The sequence below is a fragment of the Cupressus sempervirens genome, chromosome 7 (genome assembly GCF_028749045.1).
Source record: "Cupressus sempervirens isolate cs-2001-9-10 chromosome 7, ASM2874904v1, whole genome shotgun sequence".
In the NCBI taxonomy this organism is placed as follows: Eukaryota; Viridiplantae; Streptophyta; class Pinopsida; order Cupressales; family Cupressaceae; genus Cupressus; species Cupressus sempervirens.
Window position 1 is genome coordinate 668872836 of NC_143124.1, and position 24033 is coordinate 668896868.

General features: G+C 37.8%; 1 protein-coding gene across 1 annotated transcript in view; it reads right to left on the reverse strand.

Moving 5' to 3' along the window:
* LOC149548440 (uncharacterized) overlaps nt 1-24033 on the reverse strand; it is a 330750-nt gene that overhangs the window by 222135 nt on the left and 84582 nt on the right. Inside the window, exon 6 of the mRNA XM_089792508.1 lies at nt 11334-11417. Within this exon, the coding sequence (XP_089648634.1) occupies nt 11334-11417 (84 nt within the window). The remainder of the gene's footprint in view (nt 1-11333; nt 11418-24033) is intronic.

The following is a 24033-nucleotide window of genomic DNA, read 5'->3' on the forward strand; positions in this document are numbered from 1 at the left end:
ATGATGGCCGTAACGAAATCAAGCAAGGCAAATTCAAAGTGCGATGGATTGGACCATATCAAATCCGAGAAATTGGCGACACGGGGACAATAAAATTAGCAACCTTGGACGAACAAGAGATAACTCAGCCAGTTAACGGATCTAAGTTGAAACCATATCGTGTAAGGAAGTACTCCCCGGCGGTAAATCCTTCCGTGTCGTCAGTACAGCATTCCCTGGCGATGACGTCACTCAGAGGTACTGTTGTTGAGTAATAAAAAAAAATTTAAAAAAAAAAAAAAAAAAAAAAAAATTTTGCGGCCTGACAACCCCCGCGGACCCCGCGGACTTGAAGTCCCGCGGGAAGAAAGCCCCGCAGACTAAGAGTCCTGCGGGCCCCGCGGACTAGAAGTCCCGCGGGAAGGGAGGCCCCGCGGACTTAAAACCCCAAGAGCCGCATCTGGAAAACAGTACTGGCTTGGAGCTCCATGACCTGGCCGCCCATGTACACCACGCACTGCAGCCCGCTCAGTTCGACGAACTTTACTTCCTTGCACCTTCGCCAGATTCACTGAACGCTGGATCGAAGTCCGTCGCTGCCGGATTTGGGTGGATCAGCATGACTGCCTCATCCTTTGTCGTCTTCATGCTGTAGATCTCTGCAATTCTTCATGGGAGGGCATGACAATCATTCTTAGTCGATTTTGAATCCTTTTTACTCATTCGCGACATTTTTTATTTTGTTGGATCATTTGCAGAAATAAGAGGTGAGGATGATTTAGCCCCGCGGACTAGAAGTCCCGCGGGAAGGGAGGCCCTGCGGATTTAAAACCCCGCAGGTCCGCAGACGGAAAACTTCCACGGCAGTAGCAAGACAGTTTGGGGTGCGTGTTGAAGAATTTGGTGAAGAATTTGACCAGCATAAGGCAGTGGTTGGGAAATTTGGTCGACATTAAGTGGGATTCTATCCAATTTTGTGGATAGACAAGAAGATCGCCGCGGGAGAAAACTTCCACCTTCGCCGTCAGCCAGAGTATTTCCACGGGAAATTTAAGAAGCCGGCAATAGGAAGAATAAATCATTTTTTTTTGGCATGGAGTCAGCGAGCAAGCGGAAGCCGTGGAAGAGTCAGTTGGCCAATATGGAGAAGACTTCAAGAGTTTTGGCGTCAGGAATTCGAGTTGCAGGCCCCTCCGATTCCAGCAGCAAGAAACAAAAGATCAAGGAAGAACTCACTTATCTCACCATCCAGTTTGAGAGTCTTAGCGGAAGCGAATGCCGGAAGTGGTGGCAGGAAACTCCTGAGGCAGACCAAATTAAACAGATTTTGATACGGGCACAGGTACATTGGGCTATTCAGCTTCCCATCTTTTCCATTCGGATGTTTGAATCAGTATTGCGCACCATGATAGAAACATACAGTTTCCAGAGCAGAACAAGTACATTCTTGTACAAAAGGCAGCGGATGACGGTGTCCTTTAAACCAAGAGATTTCACCAGGGTCTTCGGCATTCCTGGCCCCAGCGGGAAGAAAGTGGAAATAAAGAATCATAAACTGTCGCAGGAACGGAAGGAGCATTGGATAGCCCTAGTATGCAGGGACCTTACACCTATGGAGGAGGCAGTAGTTCAGGGGACAAAGTGCAGAGGGCTTCGCAGGGACTTTATTCGAGAGGGCCATTGGCGTTGTATCATGGACGTCATCAAGAGCAGATTGACCGGTGCCACTCGAGCTTCAGATATCGCACTGCCACAGATTGTGTTTATGAATGGTATCATGCAGGGAGTGGTCTATGATTGGGCCTCAGTGCTTGCCGACAGAATAGAAGAATTCATGACACTTCAGCACCGAACATTTTTTATGCCGCACCATGCCATCGGGTTGTTTTTAGAGGCAGCAGCTAATCAGATCCCTATGGATGGCTTTGAGGCTCCTCCACGGGGCAAGCTGGCAGACGGGGAGCCTCCCATTTTCTTCTGGCGCCACTTGGATACAGGAGGGTCAGCTGCTGGACACAGGAAAGTACTCCGCAAATTAGCCCTTTCCGGAGAAACAGATAGCGGGAGGGAGGGCACTTCAATAAGTGACGAGGCTGAATCTGGGGAAGAAGAGGAGAGCACATCGGCTGAAGTTGACGGAGAGCCAGCAGGAGGTGGGCCTACATTCTTTACCCCGCCTCAGCTGTCAACCTCAGCACACTTGACTACCTCTTCTACGGTCATTCCGGCCTTTGGTCAGCGCTATGCCCCAGTTCTTATGACTCCTCCAACGGAGGCAGATGTCCCACGGACAGTGGCTGAGGTGGTTCCACACGCAGTACCGGACACCGTCCCACAGATAGTTGTCGAGCCACTGCCGACGGCTGTAGCAGAAGTAGTTTCAGCCGCACCAACGAATGTCACTGTCGCAGAGCCACCACTACCACAGTCTGAGCCGCAGGTTCGGTTGGAGGTCATTGATTGTGACGCAGTGGTCACCATTTCATCATCCCTTTTAGCAGAGGCCGAGTCAGCCCAGTCAGTACAGAAGATGAATATGGAGCTTGCGCGGGTCGAACAACCGGAGGTGATAGATAGAGCTAGTGAGTTTCTGAGGCAGCAGTTCCAACTCACTCCGGCGAAGCGGGGTCCCTCCATTCAATCTCCTGGGCGTTTTGAAACATGGCCGGCGGAACCCCAGCCTCAGCCTCCGGAGGAGGGAATGCCACATGCCGTGGTTGCGCCAACAACACAGACGGCAGCACCGGATGTAGGCATGGCTCCCACTGGCGAGGGGGGACACAGTGATGCTGAATGGTCATTAGAGGCTTTCGCCAAGGAGGACTACGGGTCAGATGAAGACAGGTGTCGGGATTACCTCAGGACTATTAAGTCTGCATTAAAGAAGGGCCACGGTGTGGCAATTCAGGCCTTGACTCGGCGGAGGGAATGGCACTTGATCAGAGCATATATTCGTGGGATTTGCCCTCGGCGATTCGAGACTTGCTTTATAGATAGGGGCTGGCCGGCAATGGAGACAGAGGAGATGCTGACAGATTGGGCCACGGAGCCGGAATTGGGACCCATGGACACTCCTATGATGAAACTAGCGCATGAGATTGTGGGACTGTACAAAGATGTTTACTACGGTCGTCAGCGTGCGGAGGCGAACAGAGTCGCAGCAGAGCAGTCATTGGCAGCTGAAACTGAGGCTAGACAGAAACTAGCCACCGACTTGACCGCCCAGCAGGCAGCATGGGCCACAGAGCGGACAGCACTACTGGCAGATTTGGCAGCCGCGGTGCAGGAGAAAGACTTGGCTAAGCAAAGTATGGAGGCAGCGGTTCAAGATAAGGATGCGGCTGAGTATGAGATGCAGTTAGCCAGAACGCAGGCCATGGATGCGGCACTTCTTCTAAAGGAGGCCGTCGAAGTGAACTCTCAGATCCAGACAGATCTCCATATCAGGACAGAGCAGGTGTATGAGTTACGTCGCCAGCAACACACTTCTGGGACGCCCCCCTCTCTCTAGTTCTTGCTGTAGTATGTAAGTTGTCTCCTAATTTTGTCAGTCGTCAGGAGACGACTTTTCTTTTTGGGGGGGATGGTGTTAGCCGACTGGATGGTTCCGGCAATATTTTGCATTCTGTAGCCGACGGTCCGGCGGTGTTTCGGTATTCCGTATCCGGCGGTGTTTTGGTATTCTGTAGCCGACGGTCTGGCGGTAAATAGTTTGTAACGGATACAATAATTATGGCCGAAAGACTCCTTCGGGAATGTTCGGCAGTAGTATTTATATCCCGTCCGGGATCATTGTAAATCATCATTCATCTACTATTGCGAATATAATACTGCTGTTCGTGTTCTATTGTCTGTATGCATTCATTCTCTGTGTCTTTACGCTAAACAGATTGGTCATCCCCCAAGGAGACCACTATGCATAAAAAATACAAATGAGGAGACAAAATAAGAATGCATTTAGAATAATATGACATAGAGGTATTATTATTCTCACTACACGAGGAATTGGAGGTCAGCTTCGATATGCAATTTGATGATTTCAAATGAAATTTCTTTCACTGTTGGTGCTTGTTGTGAGTTACACCATTCTTGTATGAAGTTTGATCGAGTTTATACTTGAGATGATGAGTTGTAATAAAAGCCCTTTAGTTGTACTTTGTAAATCCTCTTCATGGAATGAACAGATGCAGATTTTGACAAGTTTCCAAACAATGTTGTTAGGCTTGCCAGAAATTTCAGAACAGCTGCAAAGAAGAGAGATCTCAAGCTTCTTATTTGTGTAGCTTTGGAGAAAGAAAAACTTAACACAACACCCACATGATTGACAATCCATCCTTCAGATTAACTGATGATTTATCTTATACCAATATTTCTTTGAGGTGGATTCTGAAGACAACAATTGTTCCTCACAACTCAATTGTTGATGCTTTCATGGATGGGTTACACGAGATTACCAAAAGGGTCATAAACTTCCTTAATGTGCTTGATGTTACGGATAACACTTGTAGTTGTGATATGCATCCTTCTAGACATGTTGGAGAGCAAACGTAGTTGGGTGTCTATGCTTGGGTCCTTGGATCTTCAATAAGGTTTGGTGGAGCTTACTTGGAATGTTAGAAATGTTTTTAAGGGGTTAAGGAAGTAATAGTGGTGTTCATTTCCTTACCAGCAACCAGCAATCTCGTGATTCCATTTGTTCATCGATAAATGTTGGAATGCATGCATATTCTTGGGAATTCCTCGGGTACTATTATTGTCCCTTGTGCAGAGCACACAAATCAAATTGTACTTCACTGATTTCAGATTTCAATAGTAGTGATTATTGTACATTTTAGACCTTCCAAATTCGAAGAATTCATCGTATGGAGGATTGTAAAGTAAACTATGATAGGCTACTCTTGGAGGACATTCCAGGCAACAAACCATGTCCTAAGGTTTGATTTTTTTGGACCCTCGGAGGTGAGCAATGAGAGTTCTAACAATTCTTCATGATTATATAAGATTAACACAAAGGAGACATTTTCAATCCATGTGCTGTTATGTTTGTGAGTTTGTTGGTTCTCGCAAACAATTATTTTCCTTTTAGTGAATATTCCTTGTCATTTCGGACCTCAAAATGCTAATCATCGGCTCAAGGAATATCATCAAACACTCTACATACAACCTCTCTTTACTGGCTATTTCAATGTTTCAGTCTGATATCGATTGCTTGAAATGATGTCGAATGTGATTTAAATGCTTTCAAATGGTTATTATGATGTCTAGACAAAGAATCATATCATGCAAAATGCAATTTTTTTTTTTTTTTGAATGCATGTTGATGACCCAGACAATGTCAATATGCACCTACAGCAGCTAGACATTAATATGAACAACTGACATGCAAACTAAATATGAGAGAAACAGCTCTTGGCATTCAAACTCCTTGTGAGTAACATTGCTTACAAACTGAAATGACAAGCAAAGGGCCAAGACTCTTGGCTCACAATATTGTATCCAATGCAAGCGCCAAACTGATATAAATGTGCACCTACAGCTGCTTACAAACAGAAACTATTACATCTTTAAAAATTGATACCAACTATACAAGAAAAACATGAAAAAATCTGATGGAAGAAAATTCTTATGATTGATGAAGATGTGGCCAATACTTGTGCAAAGAATAGAGTCCCTACAAAGCCAAATCATGTCTTTCATGCAGCTGCCCCTGTTCTGGCATGAACTTCTTATATTAAGTGATTGCAGAAATATGAAGATCTTCAACAAAGTCTTCTTTCAACATATTTAAATCTGCAAAAGATATTCTTTGAAAAAGCCTTGAAGATTCTAAAAGAAATGTAAATCTTATCCAATGAAGCACCAAGTGGACCTCTATATGAAGCCCACGGTCAAGCAATGATTCAGATGGTCTTTCACAGCCTCAAGATTGCAAAAACACTGAAGAGACTTTTAACTCCAATGATGATGTTGCCTAAAACCCTAGGTCTCAATGCTCAACACCCAAACGCAAAGACAAATGATCATCAATAATGCATTTGATTTGTTTTTTGAAACCTTTTGTCCTTTCAACTCTTAACTGACCTTAATTCCCTTTTGAAATCCACTTGCTATGTTCCCTATATATATATATATATAGGAAAATTTCAATATATACACTGAAATTTGCAAATATACATTCACACAATCAAAATCCAAAAGCACAGAATTATTACCACGATGGACTGTGGAAATGCATTTACAATTAATATACATGTCATTCATATGAAACTAAGCACAAAGCATGTCATTTAAACATTATAGAACCTTAACATACACCATTTGAATGTCATCTAAGAAATAATAACCGATTTCAGTAAACAATTGTCAATATGCATATCAATATGTGAACAAATATATTTTTATATTTGTTTAGCAGTGAACAATATCATAAAAATCACCTCCTCTTCTTGCAAAATGAAAACCCCAGCCAGCTGAAATACACTCCAACTTCACAGGCAAAACCAAGCAAATGACATTTGGAGGGGCGGGGCCCATCAGGCAACCAAGGTAGGATTAAACAAATTATGTTTTTTTTTTTGTTTTTGTATTGGGATGGCTGGCTGTCCCCAGTACAGTTAGGGGACGTTTGGAAGTCCCTTTCTATACCAGGGACAGCTGGTCATCCCCTTTTTATTTCCCAGACATCCCCAAGAACCAAGGACGTTTCCTGCAGATTTTGGCAAGTTGGGGACAGCGAGGGGATGTCCCATACCCGTTCCCCCGTCCCGGGGACATCCCCGTCTCAAAAACCTGGGCTTTTCAGGCGGGGATGCATCCCTGGGGTACATAGAATAAAACACTATAATAACTGTTGAAAAGGGCCAATCCCTTCATTTAGTGCAAAACAATATAATATAGAGTATATCTATTAATAATCAGTTATATCTTCCTTGAAATTGACACTTGATATTATTCCTCATATGCACTTTATAATTTGACATTATAATCATTAAATATCCTTTAATAATAAAGTTACTAAATGCTCTCACTTTATAATTTGACTTTATGATATTGAATCCCCTTTAATTATAAAGTCACATAAGTCAAGATAATTTTCCCTTAAAATAATTATTAAAATAACACTTTAATAACAATTAAATGTCATAAATCCAATAATAACCATTATTTAATAATTTTGACTTCATCATTGGCTAACACACTACTCCCACTATCAATTTGGATGTCTCAATAAAAATAGTAAGGGTCCCTCTCTAACATCTAACTTATTGTAAATAGTAAGTCCCTAAAAATGGAACCGAAAAGAGAAACCTCTAAATATCAATGCCCTGGAAGAAATGAAAGATTTGTAAACACTTACAAAAGTCACCTAAAGTGCTCCAAAACTCTAGAACTGGTCCCTCTAATCCACCATACTAGGCTACGAGGGTCAAAATAATAATCCCTCAGACTCCAATGCTCACAAAAATGGGGGCATTACATTTAGCAAGAATATTGGGGAGTTTGCCTCCATATAATATCTTGAGGAGGCATACAAAGAATTGGAGTCACGGGGAAAATTTTGGTGTTAATATTGTTGTCCTTTTTCCAACCAGCATATACATGACTTCAGTTCTTGAGCCCCATATGAATTGTACGACTTTTCAGGACAAGCAATTGAGCAATTTATGGTTGTGGCTGGTTGGTAGACATGATTTCATCATATGCCACATTATTTACATCTCCTACAATCTCAATAAGTTTTCAGATTGAATACCACTGCCCTTACATTTTCATGTTGGTTTTGAACATCTTTTCATAAGCAGATGATTCTTGAGCCTTGGCAAGCTTATAGGGCAGTTGGTTGTGATTGTTCTTCCAAACACAATTATTTGTTTGATGCTTCCACTTTAGTAAGTGGTTGTCACTACAGATACTACATGAGATGGTATGCATTCTTGCAAATAATGTCTCATTGATTGCAGCAATTCGGTTATGTTGGTATGTTTGGATCCCTTCATTTGAGAATATCCTCATTTGCCACACTCAAAATTACACATGTGGTGATGAAGGTTGACACATTTTCATCTGAATCTTGCTTGCCAGAACCATAAATCTTTGAAAATGCTTCATTGGTCCATGAGAAAGCTCTAGCATTTTTGTCAATGCCAATGAGCAAATTTGATTATCACAAAGAAATAATGGAGATGCATGATTGTTATTGCTATTGCCTTCCTAATCAACAACCATCCCTTGAACTGGTTCTTCTTTCCAAGCTGAAATTTTTTTGACAGGTTCTAGTACAGCAGTTGAAGAAAAATCTTCTTACAAAGGAGAATGATCAAGACCTGATTTCCTTCATGATCAGCTGTACACAAAGTAACGAAAATCAGAATTGGATCGGAATCGGCAAGGCCAAATCGAATCGTGAATCGGCCATGAATTGCCCATGAATCGGTGATGAATCGGCAAATTTGAAAAAACCCTATAAATTTAGAAATTTTAACAATTTAAAACTTATTTCATGCACCCTTTATTGAATATAACTTAAACACACTATAACATCATCAAATAGAAGTTAAAACTTAACATACATAAACATGGAACATAAAAATTAAAATCCATCACATACGTAAATATGTTATGTAAAATGTAAATTGTACGCTAGCTGAAGTAAATAGAAATCAAATGATCATAATGATTCAAATCATAGAATGTATGTAAGATGGAGATCCATAAGACATCAAATCATAAATGTATGTAAGAATCTAAGATGAAGATCCATGAAAGTTTGAAACGTATGTCTATCAGTGATTCAATATCAATATTTGTAAACAAAATTTTTTTTAAATCAGATTTTTTGGGCAGATTCAGGGAAGGAATCAGATCATCCCAAAAGATCCTACCAAGGAAGATAAAATATTCAAGTTTAAACCAGACTTCTTTTATTAAACATTATCCTTCCCATATTTATGAAACCAATATACTGTGCTGAACAAAAAACACAACAAAGTGTAACTTGGTTTGCTGAAGACGAAATATGGCATTTATTAAAAATCAAATTTTCATCAATATAGTAGTAGTATTTAAAACACCCAGTAATCTTGCCAAGGCAATGTGTTTGTTGTGGGTTACATTAAAGAAAGCCTTTAGATTGTCCCTATATATACCTGTGATGATTATTTATATCTTAAATTGTCATCTCCATCAGTGTTTGATGTTACGTATGCTCAGTGGCTGAAAGACCTCATTCAATCAGTCCCGTTATTTTATGAAGACCTTGGATGTTTGGATGGTTGAAGTGTCTTATTCTTGGGCCTCATCAGTTATCATAATAGCATGTGCATGTGTGGCTGTGTTATGCCAAGAGTCTTATGTCTACATTACTTTTGGTCATCAAAAAGGCAACAATATTGTAACAGCTGTGTACATGGCTAATACAATGAAGTGTCACCACTATGTAATAGACGAGACTTCCTGTAGCAACGTTTTGATATCTCAATGGGATGTATTTTCTTTGGTGAGGAATTTGAACTGCTGGTGGCTAGCTTTGATACTGTAGCAGAGCGTTGTTGATGTTATGGTGATACTGATAATTATTAGTAGAGGGTCATTTTGTGTATCATTATTGTGTGTATCTGATCATGTGGTTTATCACAACTGTAGTACAGAGGTTTTCGATTGTAAATACCCTTGTTACTCTCTTCTTCTGACAAGAAAAACAAATCACTGACAGGCAGATAATAAGCTCTTAAGTTACTAACTTATAGCCTATTTTTAGGGCAGATTCAGGTGATTTTTGGCATGAATCACCGATTCAGGCGATTCATGCCAAAAAATCGCCAACAGCAATTCACGATGCAAAAAAAATCATTTTGGCTGAATCTTATCGCAATTCACGCGATTTTATGGCGATTTTCGGAACTATAGCTGTACACCACACTATGACTAGTCAATAGTTACTAAATCCCTGCTGGAGTTGCCTTTAACTGCATTTTGATTCTTAGATTTAAGTGAGCACTGAGACATCATAGAACAAATGTGTGATAGAACAACTCTTTATTTTAGAAAGACCAGCTCCTTGTAAACATAAATCACCTAGTCTGAACATTATGTACACTAATTATAATGTGCATCGTGTTTATTTTGAGTGATTCATGCTCATGCTGAACAAAACTATCAACATGTCTTTGCCTAAAAAATAAAGCTAATAAAGTGTCAACTCAAGCTAGAAATACTTTTTATAGTTTTTTCCTAGATGGGAACCCCACAACCAACACACTTAAAGAGTTCAACTAAATATATAGTTCCATGGAATCTCCTGAAAAGGGGATGCAAGTATGGGGGACCAAGGGCATAAATTTCGGGAGGGCGAGGAGAAAGTGGAGGGACAGAAGCAAAGCAGTGGTCAGGTATAGCACTGATATGCAAATTCAGCTGAATTGCAATCTTTGTAATATTACATCTTTGGGAGTGCTCCATGAAAGGCAAACTAGTTTTGACAAAGTTAATGATTGGAAATAGTATGTAATAGCATTTTCCATATAGCAAGCATCCTAGTGGTGTCCATGCAAAGATGATGTTTTTGGCGGTCATCCCCCCAGTCCCCTTATCACTGAAACATCCCAATACATGTGACAGCATTTTTCGGTGGGGGCAAGCACCTGTCAAACATTGCTAAATATAGAGACTTTGAGCAAGTACAAAAAAGAATTTGAATATGTTTAAACACAATAACACAAACTCTTTAGAAGTTTGAATTAAAGAATTAGAACAAAGACTGCACTCAAAGTTAACCGGTTAAGAATGCCATTCAGTTGTAGTCTTATTCAGTCTTATAAAAGGATATATGTAAGGCTTTTATTTTCTCCTAATAATAGTCCTCTTGAGTGGTTGCAAATTTGAACCATCAATCACAAAATAACATGTGGTCTTTTTCTAACGTTATTTCCCAACACAACGGACTACAGAAGCATCAAAAAATATTATAACATAGCTAACCTTATTATGAAAGCATCAAAAAAAGAAGTTAAAATATATAATAAGCCTTACTCCCATTAAATCATACCATTACAAAAACCCCCTAGCATCACATCTTCAAAAATATCATCATCCCTGTTCTAATGTAATGATACCATTGCAAAAGCACCATAAGTATACTATCAATCAATTCAAAATACAATCATAACTTTACCACATTAAAATACAAAATCACGTTAAAAGAAAATAATTCAAATAGCCCAAAAAAAAAGAATTCCCTCAATCAAAGAAATATATTTTCGATAATGTTGCAGCTACGATAAATTTGTAAATATGGGACTCCAATTTACCATTCATTGGATTTTTAAGAAGCCAAAAGTACCAAAAAATATGCATACCTCTCAGTGGCTGTTGCAGTTAAGGCAACAAATGGCACTCGTGGAAGAAAACCCCGCAGTTTATTCAATTCCTTGTACTCTTGTCTGAACTCATCATCACAGAAAAATAATTCATCAATGAAAATTAATAATAATTATAAAAAGATCATAAAATATATGAGAATGATAAGAATACAAGTCATATTAATGAATCCGATATTCTAATATCAAACATTTGCTAGGAACAGGTAAAGATTTTGTACTAAAAAGTATTTACCAACAGATTGAAGCCCTTAACAATAGGAGAGAAATCAAAATTCCATTTGTTGAGAAATATCTAATGCTTAAAAATGTTAAACATGCAATGAAAAATATTTGGCCTCAAATAGGAAATTATGTCTTGAAAAGATCTCGAACCAATCTCAAGGGCTTCAACATAGAAAGATATTATCAAATATTTTAATGGCGTGGAGTAGAGCAAACATGTGTTGCAATTCTCTCCCTAACAGTCCTTGGGCACATCATAGTTTGGTGACCATTCCCATTCCTACAGTTCTCGAGTGTCAAGCACATGTGCTCATTCTGAATAACCCAAACAAAGAAACAAAGAGCATGCTATTGATGAAGAGGAGCCTTCGATATTAAAATTTTGCAAAGGAGGAATGTGAAAACTCTATGGTGTCAAGAATTTCGCAATGGTCAATGGAAAAGCATACTTGAGAAACACATGACCTTACTGAAGCACAGCCAAAATAAGTGCAAACTTTAGAAGGTGAGGTTATTTCAGGTTGCAAATATTATATAGAATTGCCAAGGACGAGATATGAAATTTGGATCAAACTTCTGTAAAACTTAATGAACACGGTTTATTCTTAAGATCTTTATAATCCCTTTTGATGTTCCCTAAATTATTATCATTCTCATATTATGCACCATTGAAATTGAAGAAGAAAACTACAGTTTCAATTCTAACTTGCATTAAGACCCTTGTGAGGAAAATCAAATTCCAACATGTTACAAATTTAACAAAGCATTTTACAGTCATCACAGAGAAAAAGGACTGTTTATATCTACACAAACCATACACTGATTTTCATTTTGAAAAGCCACATTTTTTGGCAGAATGTTTGTTCTTAGCACTCATTGAGAAGATATATTAGCAAATTTGTGAGCTCATACCCAAGTTACAACGTCTTGGTATTGTATTAAAAACCAGATTAATCTCTATGCCAGTAAACCTATCTCAGAAGACCCTACAATTCTTTAAAGTCTGCTTTACAGGAGTTTTAATGTTCTCTTGAATGTACTGCCTGTAATGTCCCTGTGTCAGATCCTATTCAAATTCCCTCTAAAATTCTTTCTTTTTTTTTTTTGAATTATTTGTACTGCTGTTTATGAAACCTCTTTAAGTTTCCTTAGTTCTATTAATAATCCTTCTTCCATTACATATGATAGAGATAATGAACATCAACTCGATTAAATTATAAATATTGCATCAGTTAATTAAGTGTGATAGATTGGTCTACAAGGTTGTGTAGAAATATGGTCTCCATCATTTTTATGTCCCCTTACTGAGAGCCTTAACAACTGAATATTAATTTAAAATGATGGTTCATGTCAGTGCATTGATGTACTAGTGTCTCTTTTGGTTTTATACTTTGGTATGCTTATATATTCCTCTTCCTAATTAACATTAGGAAGAGACTCCATATGATTGTTATGACTTAACTCCTTGACAATGACTTGTTAATTTACTAAATTATTGAACTTCTCCAGAAAACTGTCATCCATATTCCAGATGTACTTATCATTTTTTATAACTGTTATCTTGCTTGCATTCACACCTTATGTAATGGAGATGAATTAAGTGGGCTTAAGATTAATCATCACTCTTCTAATTCTTAAGTCCTGTTCGCTGTATACAATTACTCATTACATCCAATATTCTCATTCTTCAGTCTTCTAATCTCCTATCTCCTATTGATCTTCAGCTATTGGCTGCCATGTTTGTGGACATGCAAGAATCACAGAAGTATTCACACTATCATTCAATTGCATGGGATTAACACCTCCTGTCAAGATCACTACCCTTAGATTGAAATGGTTGTCCATCGAGCGTTAGGCAGGAGTATATATCTCTTCTCTGTGCTGCATAATTATCATGTTTTGCATGACAATAATTTGATGTCCTTGGTCCCAATGTTTATGCATTAAAAATATATATTGTGTTAGATCAAAGAACTTCTGCAGTGATAATATTCAAACCAATTCCATCACATTATATGTCAGCCACCATAGTAATCTTCTAACTGCGAACTCCCGTAATTCATTCTATCACCATTCTAATTCTCTTTTGATGATGCTCGGATGCGGGTACTTAGAAAGAAAAGAGCTATATTTCCTTCTGTGTTTCAGTAGTACTCTTCTTCATACCTGATGTTTAGCGGATGAAACAAGTTAGAAGAAGTACCTCCAATGACTTGTGTTCCTTCATAATTAATCACATTTAATCATTTTTTCTACAACTCATAACTAATTTTAACGACTGACTTAACTAATAATAGCATAGTTCAACTTCTCGGCGAGGGCAAAAAAAATTTCTTGGCAAATATTGGAGAGAAATCGGCAACTTCTCGGGAAAATATCAGAAATTTAAAAAATGACTTTAATTTAATTAAAAGTGCATTTTTTTCACAAAATTCAATAAGTAGATGCATGTATTGAGTCAATAAATGAGTAAACAAACGAAACAAGCTGATCTAGATATATATAAATGCAATAAGTAACAAAATCGCATCCTCATGTGGAATGTCAATGTAGTCACAGTCTACAAACTTTGAACTTTGAAACAAGCTACAAATAGTAAATACCGAATTGTTTTTGTCAAAATATAAACAAATACAAATGTCAAGTTCAATATGAAACTAGTCTACATATTCCTCTTCCCCATCCCAGTAGTTCTAGTAAAAAGTATGGGCGAGGGAAAGGGTCTAGCAGCTCTAGCCGTAGCAGTTGTTTGTGGCGGTGTTGGTGTTGCCCCTGGCAAGGACTCCTCATCATCCTCATCCTCACTATCACTGTGCTCACTGTTACTGTCCTCAGAATCCTCATTCTCACTGCCCTCCTCCTGAATGTCGTCTAGTCCCACTGCAAAACCACCCTCCTCCATAGCCTCCCTCTCCAACTCATATATTTCATCCTCAGTGAACAGTGAAGGCTACTCCTCTGTTGTCCAATCGCCAAAAGGATCTATGTCATCCAGATCAAGTGGCTCAGTTGCTATTGCCATTACCTTTCTTATGTGCAACTTGAGGTTATAATGCACAAAGACAAGGTCATTTAGGCGTTTTTGTGCCAACTTGTTCCTCTTCTTTGTATGGATAGATTCAAACAAGCTCCAATTACGCTCACAACTAGATGAGCTACAAGGCTGACATAAGATGCGACGAGCAAGCTTTTGCAGATTTGGGACATTACCACCCCAATTTCACCACCAAGCATCTGCAAGATAAATATTAAAGAGTTAGAAAGCAAGATGAGGACAAGTTTTTATAGCTTATTTATCTACTTAACATGCATGTGAGAGACTCGAAATTCCAAATATTGTACCTGGTGTCTGGGTCTGTCTACCTCTCTTTGCCAAGGCTGAAGAGAATAGTTTGCCCGTTGCATTTTGATACACTTCCATCTCGGCCACAATGAGGTCTCGCACCGCAATGTCAGGTACCATCCTTTGCATGCATTCAATAAAGCCCTCCATGACCTCTCCATTGGGATCCGCATATGATGGAGAGAAGCGGTAACAAGGGTTGAGGAAATACCTTGCTACATGAATGGGTTGGTGGAGCTGATTGCTCCATCTCCTATCAATAATATCCCATAAGGGCTGAAATTTTAGGCTCTTTCCCCTGTACTTATTTCTGACAGCCTCTTTCGCCCTATCCATGGCCTCATAAAGGGACCCCATTGGGGTTTGTTCCCCATCTACCAAGAAAAGAACTCTAACCAAGTGCTTCACCACCTACAATTGAAAAGTAGAAACCAATTATTAATCAGAGAGTAGGGTTATAAAATAATAATGAAAGACTTGATTAATAAGTTAAAAAAAAAATCAAACTTTGAAGTTTCCAACTCACATCCACATTTTCTGAAGCTCGCTCAAAAAACTGGATGTCAAACACAATGCATGCAACACTCTGCCCATCGGCCTTCTTTGAATAACTTGATTGTAGCCATTTTGGACACAAACATCTGCCTCAAAGGATTCATATGTTTAAGAACACTTTGCAACGTTAAAAAAATCGTTGCAAATCTTGTGACCGCGGGTCTAACCAACTCCTCGTCTTTGGTGTAGTCTCTCATCAAGCGAAGGACCCAAGGGTGATTGTAGATATATTTTGTTATCGTCCTTGCTTCCTCTACAACCGGTTTCACCCAATCCAATTTCCCTATATCCTCCAAAAGAAGGTTAATAACGTGTTGCACAAGGAGACCAAAAGGGTGTGCTATACTTTTCTTGTAAGATCCTACCCGCTGCCACATATGCTGCTGCATTGTCGGTTATGATTTGCACCACATTTTCAGCCCCAACCTCTATCACAATATTCTCTAGCATTCGAGTTAAAGTCTTAGCCGTCTTTATCTTGTCCGAGGCATCCAAGGATTTAAGAAAGATCACTTGATCCTTGCAAGAAACTAAAAAGTTGATGATGGTACAGTTTCTTCCATCCGTCCATCCATTTGAAAGTATGGTGCAGCCATACTATTTCCATTCTAACCTTTGCTCTTCAATCACTTCTTTACCCCTACAAACAACATCTTTCAACAATCTACAAGCACAAAATAAAAAATGAAATTCACTTTAAGTACACGAGTCTGATTAAGAAAAATTACTTTCAACAAAAACAAGTAAATTGTAAAACTGTAAAAGTATTAAAGTTTGAAACAAGTGAATTACCTCCCACTCAAGGCTGCAGGAGTAGGTGATTTGTAGCCCTTTCCTGCTACCGTACAACTAGTCACAAAATTCAGAAAATATGGACTTGCTGCAATATTGAAGGAGAGCTTGTTAAAAAACCAAAAATCAGCACATTGAATGTCAAGTTGCGCATGCACATCACGGTTCCATCCAGTACCCTCCAATGATGGTTGTGCTCCAGGTGTGTTTCTATGCACAAAATAACCATCAATGGAAGAGTTTTGTGGTCTACTAGACCTAGCAGATATGGAAGTTGAGCCCGAGGACCTGCCACGAGTAGGTGTGTTCCTTACACGGATCCTTGGGCCACGAAAAGAGCCCAGAATCCCCTCAACTGCTTCTTCTTCTTCATCAAGGGTGGCTGGGATACCTAGTCACATGACACAACCCACATCATCTCATTATGAATCATGATAAATTGATAATTGTTTTAGCACAAGCATTAGTCATGATTAGAAAATAATAAATGATTATTAAAAGGAAACATACCTTGCGATTCGTAAAAGGCTGCCCTCATGGCCAATTTTGCCCTTTCCCTTTTCAACTTCTTCTCTTCTTGGGCACTAAGCAAAGCAATCATCTCCCTTTTTATTTCCTCCGTAGTCACATCAAAAATCCTTGTGTCACGTTTTTCTATACCAGCAAGGTGGTATTTCAAACGAGATATGCCTCGATTTGTCTTTCACATTTTATGCATATGACACTATTATACTCTGTTCCTTCAAAGGCATATTTCCATGCAAAGTCTCTAGCCCCTTTAGGGTGTGTGCCTATGAATCTAGATGGACATGCTACGGGACCACTGGAAGATGCTGCTACCCCAAATGCAAAGGAAGCCATATTTTCTAGAAAATCAGAGAATAAAACGAAAAATAGATTAGCCTTAAAGTTTTGAAATTATTGAGAAAAACTTGATTGTTTTTGGGAAAATTGCAAAAAGATGGTGTTAGGTCTTTGACTCTTTGTCATGACTCATTCACTCTAAAACTGTAAAATGTATTAGAGAACATTACAAATGCAAGATATGCAAGTATGATGCAAGATATGCAAGTATGGGAAGACAAAAAAAAGTTTAACTCAAAAGGAAAAAAAATTGAGAAACTTACTTGTGGATCCGGATTTGTTTGGAAAGAGCTTCGAATCCACTCCTAATCCACTGGAAATTGCTACAAATCACTACCAAACACCTAAGTGCTGCTACAAAACCCTTCTCCTCCACCCAAGATGCCAAACGCAACAAAAGAAACAATGAAATTGCGTTTTGATAAGCACGGGTATATACTGGACGTCACCCGCGAGAAAACAGTTAGTTATCATGATAAGTTGGCGATATATCGCCAATTTCTCGCCATGAGAACTTCAACTTCTTGGTGCCCTAAAGTGGCAATAAAAACTTGAGTTTTCTCGCCACAAAAAACTTCTTGCAAGAAGTAGACTTATCGGTGATAAGTCGGCGAGATTTTAAAGTATGAATAATAGTGACTATCACTATAATTACTTGTTAAATTTGGCCAAATCTAGTAGTATTTTAAATTTTAATCACTACTTTCAGATGTATATACTGATTCTATATGATATGTTGATGGAAAAATCTCAATAATTTTACTTGGATATATATTAATATAAATGCCACATGAATATATATTGATCTGCTGAGATCATAATGATGAGGTGATGCTTAGATGTAACAAGAATGCAATACTAATCTGAACTTTATACATAATGCCACCGATATGCTTCATGTATATATTGATGAGTCTTGCTCAGCACTTAAAGATTTTCTATAGTTCACAAGATACTTTCATCGAGTATCATGTATTCAATAGTGTGGAGACGTGTCCCATAGAGACATGTCTTATTACTGATCATTGACTAATCGCAACCAATATACAAATTGATGTGTCCTCTGATAATTGATACTTATTATCAATTCATATTATTAGTGCCATAGTCAATACACATTGTCGAATAACATAATAGTCAATGCAAGGTCGATATTAAATATCGATACCATATTCTGCTTGATACATATTACCAAAAGCATATACATATTACCAAAAGCATAGTATGATATCAATATTTATTGTCGATACTCAACAATGTGAATGTCGATATCCAATATTGATACATGACATAATTAATATCAATGTTATGATTAATACTAACAACATTATTAATATCAATAGTATGAACTACATGATTAATATCGATAGCATGATTATTAATTCAAATTGTTACATCAAACTAAGTCATGTATATATGTGCATTTAATAATAGGCATATACAATATTAAATATACATATATACATGATTCTTGATTTACTAAATTTTAATCATGTATTGTAATAACCATAATAAAAACAATGTACAAAAGATGTATACTAATCAAATGATCAAGGTCGATAGGCTACTTATGTATTTAATTTCATCGATAGGATTAATCCAACCGAAGCTACAATTCGTCAACACTCCCTCTGGAGGATAATTACAATCTTGATGTAAACAAAATAGATTCATATATTGTGTGGAAAAGATATCATCTCACTGTGATATCTGGAATTGTGGCATATCTACAAGAATCGGGTCTCATTACATCCACCATAAATAAAATTACCTCACAATGATATCAGGAGTAATGGAATCTCCACCAATATCAACTCACATGATATTCACCATACTCACAATATCCATTATTGTATGTGCACAAGCATCAAATCACATGATGCCTACCATAAGGATATATGCTAATGGCATATTCATGGATGTTATGTCACATAATATCCACCATGAAATATCTCGGTCATTTAATTCATTGTGATTATACACCACTCACTTAATATCACTTGAGATATAATCTATCATGACTTGTTCACAATTATCAAGTCACATGATATCCATTATGATAGTAAGGTTTCACTACTGCAAAGTTGACACCTTACAACAATAACCAGAAGTACAAGTTTACATCATTGAAAGATTGTTACCTTTCAAGATATTCACAAGGACCCATGAAGTCATGTAATCCCCACATGAAAAAATAGTTTACATATTAAACATCTTCTAAATATATTAGTATAATAAATTTAGTTAGTTGAGACTCAATCTCAAATAGAATTACATTTCAACCAAACCAAGCTTACCTCTAAAGCATTCCACTTTTGTTTTGGAGAGAGGCTCGGTGAGAATGTTTGATGATTGTTCTTTTGTACTAATATATCTCAAGTACATAACATTTCTCTCCACCATGTCTCAAACACAATGGTAAGGAACTTCAATGTGCTTTGATCTATCATGGAACACTGGATCCACTGAAAGCTTTATACAACATTGGTTATCCAATCGTGGGATTCAAGGATTGTCAAAACAATCCTACAAGAAGTTTTCTTAACCACATGGGTTCTTGAGCTCCCATAGATGTTGCAATGTACTCAGCTTTGATAGAACTTTGTGCAACTAAAGATTGCTTTCTGCTAAAGCAGGAAATCATGGCTGATCCTAAGTTGAAGCAACACCCTAGAGAACTTTTACTATCAACTACACTTCCAGTCCAATCTGACTCACTATATCCATGCAAATTTTATTATACATTGTTATATCTTAAACCATATCCAATTGTGCCATGCATGTATTTCAAAATATGTTTTGCTGCAACTAAGTATAACTGTCTTGGTGCACACATGAACTGACTAAGTGCATTTGTTGAATAACAAATATCCGGTCTAATGTTGATCAAATACATCAAGGACTCAATCATTTGGCGATAGAGAGTGTAATCTGTTAATTGTGAGTTTATTGTTGCTTCTTTTAACTAAGTAAATTTGTCTCCATGGATGTAGAAATTGGTTTACAGTCCATCATTTTGAACCTTTTCAAAATGTCAATAGCATATTTTCCTTGATTTAAGATAATACTGTGAACCTATTGCCATACTTCTAAACCAAGGAAGCAGTGTAGAATCCAAGTCCTTCATGTCAAATTCAAATGTCACGTCTTGTTTACACTTGTTGCTAAGATGGTCTTATCCTGCAATCAATAGGTCATCAACATAAAGAATGAGAATCAACATGTCACCATTTATTAGCTTGAAGTAAAGGTTTGGATCTGCATTATTCTTAGAGAAACCTAAACCTGAAAGATAATCTTTTATCCTCTCATACCAAGCTCGAGGAGCCTATTTAAGACCATATAGAGCCTTCTTTAATTTGCAAGCATAAGAACCATTACCATGTACCACAAACTGTTCATGTTGCTCTAGATACACTTCCTCTTCTACAATGTCATTAAGAAAAGAAGAATTCACATCCATTTAGTGTATCTCCCATCCCTTTGATACGGCGATAACAATCACAACACTGACAAAGGTATATTGAGCAACTGGAGCAAAAAAAAAAATCGTAATCAATTCATTCCTTTTGGAAAAGGCCTCTGGCAACAAACCTTGCCTTATATTTTTCAATGCTCCCATCTCCAGCATGTTTGATTTTGAAGCGCCATTTAAATGAAATTGTTGATTTGTCTTTTAATCTAGGTACAATGTCCTAGAGATCGTTCTTAAGTATAGATTTGTATTCTTTTGTCATGGCATCTTTCCAAACTTGATGTTTGAAGGTTTCCTCAACACTAGAAGGTTCTGATTTGATGATTTCACTCATAAGTGCAACACAATTGGATTATCTATTACATCTCTTGCTTTCCCTAAAGGTTCCTTTTGGTGCTTCATAATTTTCAGCCTTTTGAATCATTTTCCTCGCCCATAAAGGTCTTTTACGATTTACAGTACTGTTTGTGGGCTCATCAACAAAATTCATAAGTTCATTGTGATTATTATCTTCTATAGGTTCATGGTCCCCCTCAGAATCTCGAAAGTGTGATCCTCTTCCATATTTTGAGGAGACTCATCATATATTTAATAGATGCCTTTAGATCTTTTGAATGCAACATCTTCTTCAAAGAATACATCCCTACTTAGTTCAATTAATTTTTTTCCAAGGATTATAAATTCTCTAGGCTTTAGATGTTTCACTGTAGTCAACTACTATCCCTTTTTCCATGAGGGTTCCAGTTTAGATCTCCTCTTTGGGTATGTGGATGTAAATAGGATAACCAAATATTCTAAAATGACTTACGTCAATTTTTATCCCTATAAATGCTTCTTCAAGGGTTTTGTTATCCAAAAGGGACTAAGGACATCTATTTTGAAAATAGACAACAGCACTAGCAGCTTTAACCCAAAAAGAGGTATGAAGGTTTTGGTCATGCATCATGGCTTTGGCTACTTCTACAATTGTCTTATTTTTCCTTTCTGCCACCCCATTTTGATGAGGGTTGTAAGGGACAGTAAACTCTTTAATCCCAATGTTATTACAGGTTTGAAGTTATTAGAGATGTATTCCCCTCTGTTATCTAATCTTAGGGTTTTGATTCTCTTAAGCTGACATATTTTCTACTAGAGCCTTCACTTCCTTAAACCTCATAAGGACTTCATCAAACTCTTTAGATTTCAAAAAATATATCCATGTTTTCTTAGAATAGTCATTTACAAAAGTAACTTAGTACGAAAATCCTCCTAAAGAGGTTACTGTCATAGGTCCACATAAATCTGAATGAATAATTTTTAATACATCTTTAGATCTACTTTCACTACTATGAAAGGTGCCTTTGGTGTTCTTTCTCAAGGCACACTCTTTGCAAGTTCCTTCATGTTCTTGTTTAAGTTTAGGTAAATATGTTATCATTTTCTCTACTAAAGGTAGAGCACGAAAGTGGAGATGCCCTAATCTTCTATACCAAATCTCAAGTGTATTAGAATATTTTCATGAATTAACGCTTGAGAAGAAGAGGTGCAAAGTTTGTATAAGCATTCATGTCGAACTCCTATAGTGTGAGATTGCTAGATGTTTAAATTCATGGGCCAAGCTACAACTTAACCATCCATGAAGGTAATTTGATATCCTTTTTCTTCAAAGGCTGAAATGGAAACTAAATTGTGTCTAGTACCTAGTACAAATAATACACCTGTCAAATGTAGAGAGATGCCATATTTGAATTGTATAGAACAAGTTCCAATTCCTTTCACAGCGTAGTTGGAGCCATCTCCAATGGTAACTTCATTCTCTAAATTTTCCACCAAGCTACCTAATTGTTCTCTAAATCTTGTGATATGACAAGATGTTCCACTATCTACAACCCAAGTATTAATGCTAGTAGATACTTGGCTTGATAGGGCTGAATAAAATACAAGTCTTCAAGAGTCCTTATCGAAAATTGTCTTATTAACTTCAACTAGGTCAGCTTGAGACATAAGCCTATTTGGACACTTCATCACAAGGTGACCATATTTGTCAAACCTAAAGCATTGTACTTTAGACATGTTCCTCCTCTTGAAAAAACATTTTCCATGGGAGTCCTTCCTTTCTTCTGTTTGATGTTTCCTTTCTTCCCTTTCTTGTAAAAAATAGAATTTAAGAGTTGGATCTCTTCATTAGAGGTGTTTAAGCCAATTCCTCGAGTCATCAGCTTTGACTCTTGTTGAATTTAGTCGGTTTTTAAACGATCTTAGGAAGTTTAGGTAGAGTACTTATCCCTTGTATGAATGCTTCCCAAGATGTAGAGAGTTTGTTGAAAGCCAACATAGTTAACTCCTTGCAATCAACTGTGTGACCGATGTTGGATAGCTGATCTCTTAACTCCATTATCCTCATGAAGTAAGATGTCATAGTTTCTCCCTTGTTCATCTTGACATGGTGGAATTGTTGTTTTAGAGCAAGAGCTTGGTTTGTATCATTTATCTCATACATGTTCTCTAAGGTTGTGAACATCTGATATGCAATATCTAATTTTGAGATAATTCATACTATGTGATCCTTCACTGCATCCACTAACATCTCCATAGCCTTGTTGTTGTTTCTCATCCATAGGAGTTTCTCACCATCTTTATCAAGTACAAGGGTTTCTTTCTCCACAAATGTGCTCAATTCATGTTTCCTTAGTGCAAGCATAATTTCCCACATCCTATCTAATAAATAGCGTATTCATATCTTCATGGTCACATTGGCACCGGTTACATTTGTATGATTCCACAATGTCTGACAATAGAAGCTCATTAATGATAGTAGACAGCAATGAGACCAATCCTGGAGTTTGCATTTTCATCCTAAGTTTGCATTTTAGTCTTTGCATCTTGCATGAACTAAGGTACACTAACATTTGGCACACATTAGACAAGGTGATTCTCATCACTTCTTAGCGGTCAAGTGTGTAAATCATCTCTGATCATCAAATCTTCAAACTTGATCTCCTTCATCCTTCAATCAGGGGGTTAGTCATCATTTCATCACATCATCTATCCAAGTACTAAGCTTTCAAGTTCTTTGGAACTTTCTCTAATTGGCATGAGATTCACACACCTAGCTAAATTTGGCATCATGGGTCCATTTTTTGGATCGAAACCAAAGTTTGGCATCATTTGCCTAGTCAAATTAGCTAATCAACCCTTCTGGTCAGATGCAATTGACCGCCCTTCTAAATGTAATGTTCTTGTCATAAAATAAACAAATAATCAAATCATTGTTTATGGGCAGATTGATTTGTATATCTCGAACCCATTTTTATTTTATTGTTTCCTTAGGTGTGGCCATCGGCTATCTTTGTAAACTCTCGAGAATTCCTCCGAAGGGTATTCAAACACGGCATGTAGGTAGCAGTTGATATGCGATTTGAATTATATTCTCTTATACTGCGAAT